Here is a 13,834-nt window from a genome sequence, read left to right on the forward strand (position 1 = left end):
AGTACATAGTTCCATCCATTTCACTTTGTTTTATAAAAAGATAGCCTACTATAAAATATACATTCTGTTTTAGGAGAACAGTGCTCTGAGACAAAGACATTCACCCACTTTTCAAATTACTACCCAGTCCCCTTCCTATTCAATTTGTCATTTTCGGAAGTTTTCACCACAGGGCAGATGTGACATTCAAGTAAAACAAACAAATAAAACGGTTTCGTTGTCCTTGATGCTCAGAGAGAAGATTGATTCTCCTCAGGGGATGAGACATTGATTCATATTACCCAAATAAGCCTGTAAGGACAGGGAAAGCAATGACCTGGCCCCTTAACCGTCTCACTTTGCTAGTCGTCTTCTATACAGATCAAGAGAGAGAATTAGGCCTACCAATACCTCAGATCAAAATGATAGTGATTGAATAAAATCAGCTGAGCAGACATAAAACACATAATTTACACATGTCTAAAACAAGTAGACAATGCCCCAGCTTGACCAATAAGTAAGAGTTAGCGAGACCTGTTGGCACAGGCACAATGTCTCTCCACGGTATTTCTCTACCAACTGATACAGGACTGTGTCCATCTCTTCCTTTGTGTGGAGATACAGGATAGACATTCTAGCGCCGACGGAAGGCGCGGGAGATTCTCCATGCGTTGGGCTCCTCGTAGCGGTTATAGAGGGGCTCGAGGCGCTGCTGCTTCTTCTGTTTGCTGAGGCGTGTGGGGTCGGACACTTTGAAGAAGGCCGGCGAGAACTCTACCAGCCAGCGTGGGTCAATGGTGGTCACTTCCCTCATGTACTCTTTCGTGGTCAGCACCAGCTCGTGGTACACCACCCTATGGGGCAAGAGGATAAGGATGTCCAAGATGTCTCAGTAACAGTTGACAGTCAATGTAAAACTAGTAACTAATCCTTTAGTCCTCATGGTTATCAGAAAAGAGTGTTGACTCACCACTCAGGCTGGCGGTTGAACAGGGCACTGGAGGGGTGGATGTACACCACCTGCTGGTCAATGAGGGTACGGTAGCCTTCCTGGGGATCTTTTTTGGCTGCGTTCCGGAAGAAACCACTACAGATGGCCTTCTGTACACGCACTGTGGCCTTTCCACAAGTCACCACGTCCAGTTTATGTCTGAAAACAGGTCAAAAAGTGCTTGGGTGTGTGTGAGAGTTGTCATGTGAGGTGTCTTTGTCAGATGTACAATTAACTCCATTGTCGAATGGATAGTGGGTCCTACCTGTCCATGATGCCCAACATCTGTTTGCGGATGTCCTGGGCTCTGCGCAAGGAGCGGGCCTGGATGAAGTTCTCATAGCACCAAGGGTTGGAGAACTTGTTGTTCTTCCAGGAGTTATACACAGCCAGCAGGGTAAGGTGGTCTCCTTCGGCCTGGTGGAACTTGGCCTTCTTCTGGTCAGCCAGGGCCTGCTTGTCCTGAGACACAGAGAATAAAAAGGACTGTTAGTCACCAAATGGTAAACCACGGCACACCGTAGAACTGCCTCAGTGAGTTCTCCACCCATAATGGTAAACCTCAACACAACAGTAACCTGTGCTGCAAAGAAAACAACATCTAATCAAGATTCCCAGAGGAGTGATAGAACCCTATTTCAGTGTTTATGAGTCCCGTGATTTGCTGTACCTTGGGCCTGTAGAAGACGTTCTGCACAGACAGCATGGAGACGATGGTGAGCATCTCCTCACTGCAGCCCAGGTGGACGGACATGATCAGCATCTTACACAGCATGGGCTCCAGAGGGAACTCGGCCATCTGACAGAGAGAGATGGAAAAGGATTCATTAGTTGGTCATGATTCCTCACTTTCACATTTCTTAACAATTGTCTCCTTTTTTTGCTCTAAACTCCATCTTACCCTGCGTCCAAGGCGAGTGAGCAACCCTTCATCGTCCAGAGACCCCAGAGTGTAGAGCTGCTCCATGGCCGTGATCAGCGTCTCCATGGGTGGCGCGTCCATGAAGTCAAACGACAGCAGGTCATTGATGCCCATAGCCTGAAGGAAGTAAGGAGAGAGGGAGGTGAGAGGGTGACACCGGATGAGTAGGTCTGCGCAGACAAGTATATATATATATATATATATATATATATCACAGTGAAGATTGCTACTTTTGTTACTGTGTGCATACCTTGAGAGACAGCACAGTGCTGGCCAAGTTAGTTCTCTGGATCTCAGGCACGTTGGTGGTGAGCATCTCGTCTCTGTAGGCTCTCTCTGTGTACAGCCTGTAGGTCTTCCCTGGACCAGTTCTTCCAGCTCTTCCAGCCCGCTGCTTGGCTTGGGCCTAACAGAGAAGATACATTGAACAGAGAGGTTACATTGAAGCCCTTAGTATACTAAATCCTAATTGCAAGGTACGCAAAGGGATTTAGACAGGCCGAGGGGTTACAATGTGGGAAACATTTAGAATAGGAATTGAGTGATTAACCAGCCTACCTGTGAGATGGGGGTCACCACCAGCTGGTCAATACCAGTCTTGGAGTTGTACACCTTTTGCTTCACAAAGCCTGGGTCCACCACATAGTAGATACCGTCGATGGTCAGAGACGTCTCAGCAATGTTAGTGGCAATGACGACCTTTCTGCTGCCGGGGGGAGCAGGGTCAAAGATACGGGTCTGCATCTCGCTGGGCAGGGCGGAGTAGACCGGTAGGATGATGAGTTCAGGCACTTCAGGTCCCAGTGACTTCATCCGTTCATACAAGATCTCACAAGCGGTGTCGATCTCCTCCTGGCCCGTCAGAAACACCAGGACGTCACCTGCAAAGAAGGAGCGGGAGAGGACAAAGAGAAGGTTGATATCTGGTGACAGTCAAGGTTGAATCTCAACCTGACAATTTAGAGCAATGGATTTTCATTTAGGTCAACGACTTTGTATTACAGTTTGACTATAGACTGGATATAAAAACGTTAAAACTGTACCTGGAGGCTCAGTCAGGTGGATCTGCATGACGGTGATGAGACTGGCATCCAGGTAGTCTGTCTCGGGTTCTTTGGTGTAGAGCACCTCCACTGGGTAGGTACGCCCTGGGATGGTGAAGATGGGCGCTTCGTAGAAGTACTGAGAGAACTTGACGGCATCAAGTGTGGCCGAAGTCACAATGAGTTTCATGTCCGTGCGTTTCTGCACCGTCTGAAAGAGGGAGAGGAGAAGAGGGTTTGTGTCTCCTTGACATTATAGAGATGTTAGAGCCTCAAGTCAAGGCGAAACAAGGCCCTGGTATACCTTCTTGAGCAGACCGAAGAGTACGTCGGTATGGATGGTCCTCTCATGGGCCTCATCCAACATGATGATTGAATACTGGCCAAGGTCCGGATCTATCAGACACTCTCTCAGCAACATACCGTCTGTCATGTACTTAATCACCGTCTCAGGGCTGGTGCAGTCCTCAAAACGAATGGTGTATCCAACCTGGAGCGGATGAACAAAGACAGAAATCCCTAAAATCAGCATTGTTCTGCGATCAGATGTGTTAAGACATCGCCTCATGGTCACGTGTGTTAAGATATATGCAGTGTGGAGCGATCACTCACCTCCTGGCCCAGACAGCAACCATACTCTTCAGAGACTCTCTTGGCCACAGACATGGCTGCCACACGACGGGGCTGAGTGCAGCCGATCTTCCCCCGAGTGGTGTAGCCTGCCTCGGCCAGGTACTGGGTGATCTGGGTGGTTTTCCCAGAGCCAGTCTCTCCAATAACAATCAGGATCTGGTTATCGTGGACAGCCTGTAATAGTGGAGTACAGCTGTGAGCATAATCAGATGGCAGGAAATTATTAAAAACGGTTGATGTTGACGTAAAAATAACTAGCAAGGTAACAGATGCTAACTGTTGCACAAACCTGTATGAGCTGCTCTTTCAGCTTGTAGATGGGCAGGCTCTCTCTCTGCTCCAGGATGGACATCGCTGTCTTTTTCCCATAAGAGGCCTTGTTGCCCCCAAAGGCATGTTTCTTCCACTCCGGGATGTCAGTTGGCATCATGCCGATGCCTCTCATGTTGGCTGCAATCTGTCTCCCATCAACTGTGTAAGAGGTTGTGTGTTTAATAGAGATGAACTGGCATGATATTTAAAGTAACTGTCCAGTGAAAATTGTACTTTTAAAAGTTAATATTCTGTTAACAACATTTATACGGGTATAAGTTAACTCCTCCTACACAAAAATCCCACCTCAAACAGACCGTTTCAAAATTGCTTGCCATTTCCTTAGAGTATGTCATACTCCTTAGGAGGATGAGCTGGCCAATCAGTGGTCTAGAGGAGGATGAGCTAGCCAATCAGCGGTCTACTCGATTGAATATTTCTAATGACCGGTATATACCGACATATTCCAACACAGAAAATATGCTTTTTAACATACGTAATAAAAACTGGGAAGGAAAACTATTTCACTCATATTGTAAGTAATTCCAGGTCATATTTCATAGAAATCTGGAAACACTGGACATTCACTTTAACATCCATCCCTTCAGATGACCAGTCTAGGGCCCTGGCAGGTACCACCCTGGGTCATGTAGGACACAGCACACTACAGCAGGCCACTCTATCCGGCCTGTTAGGATGCTAAAGGAAAGCAGATAACCATCTCCAGCCCTGCTAACCCTGAGGGCTACTGCTGCTACACTGGAGGAAGCCTGACGTAGGCAGTGGTGGCTCAGACCGGACTGGGTTTTGGATTACTGTATGCTTCCACACTGACTTACCGTCAGGCAGGGGGTCTACCCAGTGTTTGTTCAGGCCCATGGGGATGGAGTCCATCTCGGCCTCTCGCTGACACTGCTTCACTTCCCTCCTCTCCTTAGCCAAAGCACTCTGCATCATGGCTGCCTGGGACAGCGAGCCGTCTGGATTCTGACAGAGGGAAACAGAGAGGGCTGCATTGGTTCACACTACTAAAAAAGGATGAAAACAGTCAAACAAAATTGCCTTGAAAGTAGGATGGTCAAGGCCACACGGGAACATACCTTGACAATCTTGACAGGGCTCATGTCCATACTCTGTTTAGTGTGTCCTCTCAGGAACGGAGGCTCCTCCTCCACCAGCTCAATCTCCAGGTCCTCATCTGAAAGAAAGACACGGAGCTAATCACAACCCAACGCACTGATGTGAATCTCAGCCGACACCGGTTTTCTATACACAATAACAAAAGACATGTTTTACCTTCTTCGTCATCTACTTTGGGGAGGATACCGGTCTCCTCGTCAAAGTCAGGGAACTCCTCTTTAGAAAGAACATTAGCAGCAATCATCTGAGGGCAGATAATTAAAATAAGAGCACGATTAGATCAAAATGACATTAAAACAACAGCCACGATGTCTTGATAAGCTACGCGTGTACACATACCTGTTTGATCTCCCACTTCTCGGGGTCAGATATCTTGGTCAGCCTCTTGCGCTCCAGTGTGTCGTCCTCCAACTCAGGGGCGTGGCCCAAGTTGAGGTTGGTTGGGCGGTCGGGGTTCCTCATGATTTTCTCCTCCTCACCATCAGGGCCCTGGTTCCTCCTCCGGTTGGGATTCAGGTCCTCCCCTGTTTCCTGGTCTACATCCTGGAAACCAAGAAGGGAACAAGGGTTTCAATAATTCAGAAAGGTCCTTTATAGTCCTTTCCAAAAGTTTCAAATTCCTTCTTTTTTTTGGCCGACATGATTAGCAGAGCTTGTTGAGAGATGAGATGAAACCACATCGCTCCCTATACAATCTCATTGGCTCCATATAGTAAAACACACCGAAAGGGCCGTAGGCCATGACTTCATTCCCGCCTCACCTTCATACTGAGACTGGTCTTGGAGCCAGTAAAGGACAGCACCTTGATCTTGACCCTTTGACCTTTCTGGACCACATCAGCCACATTGGCAACGCGTCCCTCTCTGCGCAGCTCGGAGATGTGGACCAAGCCCTCCCAGCGTTTCCTACAATGCGAAACAAATAAGTCTTTCAACACTGGCCACTCAAAAGCAAACCAAGTTCAAACACGAACTAGATTCATTACTATTGAACTAATGACCTTCGACATAGCATTAACCCAACTCATTTACTGACCTCAGCCCTTCCAGTTGCACGAAGCAGCCAAACTGCATGATGCTGGTGATTTTGCCATTGAAGATGTCCCCCACAGTAGGCTCCTCTGGTGGAGGGCGATCCACGTGTTTGTCCTTCCACCGGTCAGAGCCTTCCTTTGTGTCCCTGTCCCGGTCTCTGTAGGGGCTGGGGGTACGACTGCGCTCACTCCAGCGAGACGCACGTTTCTTACCACGGTCGCGGTCCCTCTCACGGTCTCTCTCTCTCTGACGGTCCCGGTCCCTAGAGCGGGATCTAGAGCGTGAGCGGGACCGAGAACGGTGACGCCGCCTCCTGTCCCGGTCTCGGCTCCGACTTCTGCTGTGCCTCCTCTTTTTGTCCGACCTGAGAAATACAAAACAGGTCACATAAGAACTACAACCTATGTAACAACTGAGAAAAACATTGCACTTGAAACCAATAAGTATTTTACTGGTGAAAGCCCGTTACCTGCTCTTGCTCTTTGAGTCTGATCTGCTCACACTGGGCATGAACATCTCCAACTCCTTCATGGCAGCGTCGGCGATCTTCACATCGTCTTCATCCAATATGGCCTTGGGGGAGGGGGTCCGAAACGGTAGGCCAAATGTCAGCAGGTCAAAGTCAACCACAAAGTATAGCCTATACTATACATTTCACCTGCAAATTAACTAGGTTATAACAACAACAAAACGTACCTTGGGAGCAGGATCGTCTGGCCTGCATAATGCAGGAAACAATTCCTTCAGTTTGTCCTTGTCATTCTTCTGCTTGACCACAGGTTCAAAGGCTAAAATCACAGAGTAAAGGGTCAGCAACTCAGCAGATCATCGAGTCCACAACATTGTAACAATAGCACATGCACTGAGTGTACAACACATTAAGGACACCTGCCCTTTCCATGACATAGACTGATCAGGTGAAATGATCCCTTATTGATGTCACTTGTTAAATCCACTTCAATCAGTGTAGATGAAGGGGAGAAGACAGGTTAAAGAAGGATTTTTAAGCCTTGAGACAATTGAGACATGGATTGTGTATGTGTGCAGTTTAGAGGGTGAATGGGCAAGACAACATATTCAAGTGTATTTGAACGGGGTACGGTAGTAGGTGTGAGGTGTACCGGTTTGTGTCAACTGCAACGCTGCTGGGTTTTTCACGAACAACGGTTTCCTGTGTGTATTAAGAATGGTCCATCACCCAAAGTTTATCCAGCCAACTTGACAACTGTGGGAAGCATTGGAGTCAACATGGGCCAGCATCCCTGTGGAATGCTTGACACCTTGAAGACTCCACACCCTGACGAATTGAGGCTGTTCTGAGGGTGAGGTGTAACTCAATATTAGGAAGGTGCTCTTAATGTTTTGTGCACATAGCCCATACCTTCAAAAATGTGCGCTAAGTGAAAAGCACACATCACATCAGAGGATACAGGCGGAATACAGCTCACATACCTTTGCTTGTAGATGCCTTTGGTGGAGGCCGCATCGTTTGAATAAGTCTGAGCAAATTGCCGACGAGTGAATCCTGGAAGATGGAAAATAAATGTTACGTCTACATATCAGTTCCATAAACATCCATCTAGATCAGGGGTCTCCAACAGTTCGATCGCGAGCTACCAGTAGCTCACAGCCCAACTATGAGTAGCTCGCCAAACAATTCTGAAAGTAGAAGCAATTTTCACCTGTTCCACCGCACAACTGTCATAAACGAATCTCACAAGTATCAGACACCGTAAGCTCCCAGCTACTATCTAATCAACGCAACATTGACATTATCCCAACCCTGGTTAGCCACTACTGGCTTAAAAAGCCAAATCTAACACAATATCTACCAATTAATATCCAGCAATATTGCCCCTGTCTGTCTGTGTGGTGCATGCGCTTGTCTATCACTCTGTGTGTAGCCAGTTGATGTGGGTTGACAGAAATACTTTCCCCAAAGTCTTGTCAATTAACTCTTAACTGCAAAGTCGGCTTACCTGGCAGATGTATACTACCGTTCAAAAGTTTGGGGTCACTTAGAAATGTCCCCGTTTTTGAAAGAAAAGCACATTTTCTGTCCATTAAAATAACATGAAATTGTTCAGAAAGACAGTGTAGACATTGTTAATGTTGTAAATGACTATTGTAGCTGGAAACAGCTGATTTTTAATGAATATCTAGCTAACAACGTGCCATTGGAACACAGGAGTGATGGTTGCTGATAATGGGCCGCTGTACGCCTATGTAGATATTCCATTAAAAATCAGCTATTTCCAGCTACAATAGTCATTTATAACATTAACAATGTCTACACTGAATTTCTGATCAATTTGATATTATTTTAATGGACACCATTTTTTTGCTTTTCTTTCAAAAACAAGGACATTTCTAAGTGACCCCAAACTTTTAAACAGTAGTGCATATAATTTGTATGGCAGAAGTATATCATGAGTAAGCATATTGTTTGTATGTATTTCTTGTTATTTGCAAACTTTGCCATGAAATGAGCAGCAGCTCTACAGAACCATCACTAGACCGGCACAGATGGCACATTCCTTACTTGCTAGATGCACAATTAAAGGGCCAGATGCTCAATTAAAGGGGAATTACACATAAAAATCAGACCTAAAACATTATTTAAGCATTGACATGGACTCAGAACATTACATTTTCTTGATTCTCAATTGTACTTTTTGAGATAAAAAAAAAAAATCAGATTTTATAGAGCCCCCTTAGAGTTGTTTATTAACCATTAATTTATCAGGTATATTGACAGAAAACATAGTGTACAAGAGAAAGTTGTGCACTATGGACCAGGGGAGAGAAGAATGTGTCGATTTGAAAGCTGGTGGGGAAAAAATGAGTACCTCTCATTCTAGAAAAGGTTGGAGACCCCTGCTCTAGATAGCGACAGTACTGTTGTATCGCAGTAGATAGGAAGTCTGTACTTACTGTGAATTCTGCTCCATTTTTCAGCAGAAGTGATTTGAAACCATCAAAAGTTGGTTGCTTTTCAGCAAGGCTGATGACAAACTCAGCTGTAAAACAGCAAAGAAAATAACCACATTAGCCAAGTAACGTTAACTTGTCCTAAACATTTCGAGTGTAGCTTTGATTTGCTCGCTAAGATGGCTACTATAGCATGTCAGCTAGGGGCAGCGTGAAAGTTCGCATCGTTGTTAGTAACCTTAGCTGACTAAACTCAACTCCACGGTTTACTAGTTAGTTACCCAATTTAGCTACGCTGGTGAAATCATTAGCTAGTTTAACTAGCTGGTTTACCCGGGCAGATAACAACCTGACTGGACAGATGATCTCGAGTTGCTGCTAGCTAACGCGTCGCTAGCTGTTAGCCATTGTATTGCCAACTAACAAATATTATATTGAAAGTTCACTTTCAGTTTTACATACCTAGATCTTTATCACTTATCCCCAAATGGTTGTCGAGTTCTGTGCACACTTTGGATACCAACGAGAGGTATTCCAGTTGTTCTAGCTCGTTATCGCCGATGTGTGACATTATCCAAGAGACTGTTTTGTGTTCAGAAGAAAACAGCAGCATTCATTTTTTTGGTAAATGTCTCGTCAGCAACACTTAAAAAGTACTTCCGGGTCACTGAAGTTTGGAAATGTGCCAAATAAAGGTCCCCACCTAATAGTATAACAGTGTCAATAACCTGTATTTATATATGAAAAATACTTATCTGAACATTAACAATTATTCATATTTGCTCATATTTAAGTGACATTTGATTTAAATGTGGGTTTTAAAACATGTCCCAAGGTCAAATAAATGCCTCCAATGCAAATAACTGTGCATGAAATATAATAATATATTGTATTCCCTACAAAACTTTTACATAGCCACCTAGAATAATTTTTGCTCTATTAGGCTAAATGTATTCCATGATTTGGTGGAGTAAAAAGCCAGCAACACTCCATTCAGTTCCCCATGAAATGACACCATATATGGATTCTACTGACCCTACTGAGTATTCCCAACAATACTTTTACTGAGGCACCTATAATCGTTTTTTTAAATTATCATAAGCCCATATGTAATGCATATACAATGATTTGCATTGTACCATATTGTCCAGGCACTCCACTGTAAGTTGTTAGAGCACAGTAAAAGTCCTGCAACACTTCCTATGACCTAACTCTTTGTTCAAACTCTTGTATTCTAGGGACTTTAGTGAGTAGACTGGACCCTGGTTTTATGGACAAAAAATATATTGTTTTTCCTGTACAGTATAAGGTGTTTGTGCAATACAACCAAAATACAATTCTCTTTAGTTTACATCCCCCCCCCCCCCCCCCCCCCCCCATGTAATTATACTTTTTTTAAACATAATTTTAACATTATGCTCTGTGCAAAGCTGCAAAAAAATATTGATATTGTATCATATGCATAGCGATTTACCGTGGACTTTTATTTTGAAGGCAAAATCCGATAACCAGAAGTCTTAGTGTGGATAGCTGGTGCTGCTGCCATGCCGCTATTACTTTTTTGATGATGGAGTATGACACCATTTCCGATTCTGCCGGAAATTACTATGTGTGGTGTAGTTCTTCAATTTTGTCGCCTGATGGTGCTAAAACCATTCCCGAGCTGGACGCTCGTGGAGCATTTAAGCCCTGAACAGCGCCTGACAGGTAACATCGTCTCCAAGGCTGCGTGCCGCCCCCAAGACCAGAACCAATTGCATGCAAGGAACAACGAGCCATCGAGCCAAGTTCAAACATATCCAGAAAGCTGAAGCATAGAGTAAAAAATGTAATATAGCTAGCATCTTTCAAAATTAAGTCAACTTTATACTGATATTACACTGATTGTTTGTTAGTTAGCTTGCTAGCAGAGCTGCAAAGCAGTTAGCTAGGTAGTCTTGTTAGTTAGCTACTGTAGCTAGCAAGCAAGCTAGCTAGTTCTTTTTTGCTGGTTGTGAGCTTGCATAACTGATATGTGCGTAATTATAATGGGCACTTCCTGTTTTATGGGTAATATTTACATGTACAGAACTCCATTCCTGGCAGGCTGATTAGATTAGCTTTCAGCCTCAGAGCTTGAGCAGACTCAATAGCAGCTTTAGAGGCTGATAAGTCACAATGCTGCCTTGTAGGCTGTTTCATGGGAAAAGCTCCTTGTGGGCATATTAGCCGTTAAAGTGCCTTATAGGCTGATGCCTATGATCCAGTGGGTAAACTCTATTCCTGCCAGTTTGATCAGATGCAATAGCAGCCTCAGTGACTCATAAATTAGGATTCTGCCTTGTTAGCTGTTTCGTGGGCACATTTTTTTTCTATCATTCTGAATGGGGTCAATACTGCTACCTGACCTTAATTGTAGTCATTCTTCAAATCGGTGATTGGATGTACTACTTTGAATCAAATTTTATTTGTCACATCCACATGGTTAGCAGATGTTATTGCGAGTGTAACGGTAATATCAACAAGTAATCTAACAATTCCACAACAACTACCTAATACACACAAATCTAAGTAAAGGGATGGAATAAGATCTGCGCTAAACAAAGAATCAAGATGTTTATCTGTCTCTCTGTGAGCGCCAATAACTTCACAACGAAGTTGACTACAAATACAAAGTTGCCCATGTCTTTTCAATTGTTAAACAAGCAAAGGATAAATTAAATGCTAAATGAATGCTTAAAATGGAAACAGAGATAACTGCATTAAAATATAAATAGCCTACAGTATAGGCTACACATACAGTAGGCCTATATAATTAAATATGATTGAAATCAATTGAGTTCTATTTTGCTAATTGTAGGCTACTGTCTGTAATTTTTTGCCTCAATACATTTCATGATGTGTAACAACAAGTGCACAATGATGTGCCAAATCTTGATTTAGTGCATTGTTATAGGGTAAGCATTAGAATAAGCTGCCTCAGTATTTGTTTCTAGGAGCTGATCCGTCATCAGTATTGTGGAATAATTCTAATGTTAAGGTAAGATTTGTATGGAGAAAGCTGATCTGAGAACAGCGTTGCCTTTCTTTCGATCCTATCAGTATTGACACATGCCTCAACGACACACTTAGCAAACTTTCTCTGCGTGGTGTTTTGGGAAACGTATGTATTTCATTGGCTGGTGTAGGAAAGATGCATCATTAAAACACTCTTAAGCCTAAGTGCCATTGCTATCGGGAAACCGGGCCTTGAGCAGTTTATTTTTAAGTGAACATTCCTGGCATGGTTTTTGACCATTCTTTTTTATTAAACAAAATACAGACAAGACAATAACAACAATGACAAGACAACCCTAAAAAATCTGACCACCTCTTTCTAGAAGCATGAAATAAATCTGTACTAGAATCCTACAGTGCATTCGGAATGTATTCAGACCCCATGACTTTTTCCACATTTTATTCAATTACAGCCTTATTCTAAAGTGGATTAAATAAAAATCTACACACAATACCCCATAATGACAAAGTGAAAACAGGTTTTTAAAAATACAGAAATACCTTATTTACATAAGTATTCAGACCCTTTACTATAAGACTCGAAATTGAGCTCAGGTGCATCCTGTTTCCATTGATCATCCTTGAGGTGTTTCTACAACTTGATTGGAGTCAACCTGTGGCAAATTCAATTGATTGGACATGATTTGGAAAGGCACACAACTGTCTATATAAGGTCCCACAGTTGACAGTTCATGTCAGAGCAAAAACCAAGCCATGAGATTGAAGGAATTGTCTGTAGAGCTCCAAGACAGGATTCTGTCGAGCTACAGATCTGGGGAAGGGTACCAAAACATTTCTGCAGCATTGAAGGTCCCGAAGAACACAGTGGCCTCCATTATTCTTAAATAGAAGAAGTTTGGAACCACCAAGACTCTTCCTAGAGCTGGCCGCCCAGCCAAACTGAGCAATTGGGGGAGAAGGGCGTTGGTCAGTGAGGTGACCAAGAACCTGATGGTCACTAACAGAGCTACAGAGTTCCTCTGTGGAGATGAGAGAACCTTCCAGAAGGACAACCAACTCTACAGCACTCCACCAATCAGGCCTTTATGGTAGATTGGCCAGACTGAACCACTCAGTAAAAGGCACATGACAGCCTACTTGGAGCTTGCCAAAAGGCATCTAAAGGACTCTCAGACCATGAGAAACAAGATTCTCTGTTCTGATGAAACCACGATTGAACTCATTATCCTGAATGCCAAGCATCACATCCGTAGGAAACCTGGCACCATCCCTACGGTGAAGTATGGTGGTGGCAGCATCATGCTGTGGGGATGTTTTTCATCGGCAGGGACTGGGAGACTAATCAGGATTGAGGGAAAGAAGAAAGAAACAAACTACAGAGAGATCCTTGATGAAAACCTGCTTCAGAGCGCTCAGGACCTCAGACTGGGGCGAAGGTTCACCTTCCAAGAGGACAACGACCCTAAGCACACAGCCAAGACAATGCAGGAGTTGCCTCGGGACAAGTCTGAATGTCCTTGAGTGGCCCAGCCAGAGCCTTGACATGAACCCAATGGAACATCTCTGGAGAGATCCGAAAATAGCTGTGTAGCAAAGCTCCCCATCCAACCTGACAGAGCTTGAGAGGATCTGCAGAGAAGAATGAGAGAAACTTCCCAAATACAGGTGTGCCAAGCTTGTAGCGCCATACCCAAGAAGACTCGAGGCTGTAATCGCTGCCAAAGGTGATTCAACAAAGTATTGAGTAAAGGGTCTGAATGCTTATGTAAACGTGATATTTCATTTTATTTTTATACATTTGCACACATTTCTGAAAACCTGTTTTTGCTTTGTCATTATGGGGTGCCGTGT

The 13,834-nt window shown here is 44.1% G+C and overlaps 1 protein-coding gene across 1 annotated transcript; it reads right to left on the bottom strand.

Annotated features, from left to right (window-relative positions):
• Window positions 1-488: 488 nt before the first annotated feature.
• On the bottom strand, window positions 489-9,616 carry LOC120046189 (ATP-dependent RNA helicase DHX8-like). Its single transcript, XM_038991214.1, has 22 exons — window positions 9,449-9,616; window positions 8,990-9,075; window positions 7,508-7,580; window positions 6,752-6,843; window positions 6,525-6,628; window positions 6,057-6,419; window positions 5,782-5,926; window positions 5,360-5,563; window positions 5,177-5,264; window positions 4,981-5,078; window positions 4,720-4,867; window positions 3,858-4,039; window positions 3,548-3,742; window positions 3,240-3,425; window positions 2,936-3,146; window positions 2,451-2,773; window positions 2,143-2,298; window positions 1,872-2,009; window positions 1,641-1,769; window positions 1,236-1,432; window positions 950-1,129; window positions 489-833 (listed from the first exon to the last, which is right to left on the bottom strand). The coding sequence occupies exons 1-22, from the start codon at window positions 9,597-9,599 to the stop codon at window positions 614-616; spliced, it is 3,669 nt and encodes a 1,222-aa protein (XP_038847142.1). The 5' UTR covers window positions 9,600-9,616; the 3' UTR covers window positions 489-613.
• Between the last annotated feature and the right edge of the window lie 4,218 nt (window positions 9,617-13,834).

This window comes from Salvelinus namaycush, chromosome 4 (assembly GCF_016432855.1).
Source record: "Salvelinus namaycush isolate Seneca chromosome 4, SaNama_1.0, whole genome shotgun sequence".
Lineage (NCBI taxonomy): Eukaryota > Metazoa > Chordata > Actinopteri > Salmoniformes > Salmonidae > Salvelinus > Salvelinus namaycush.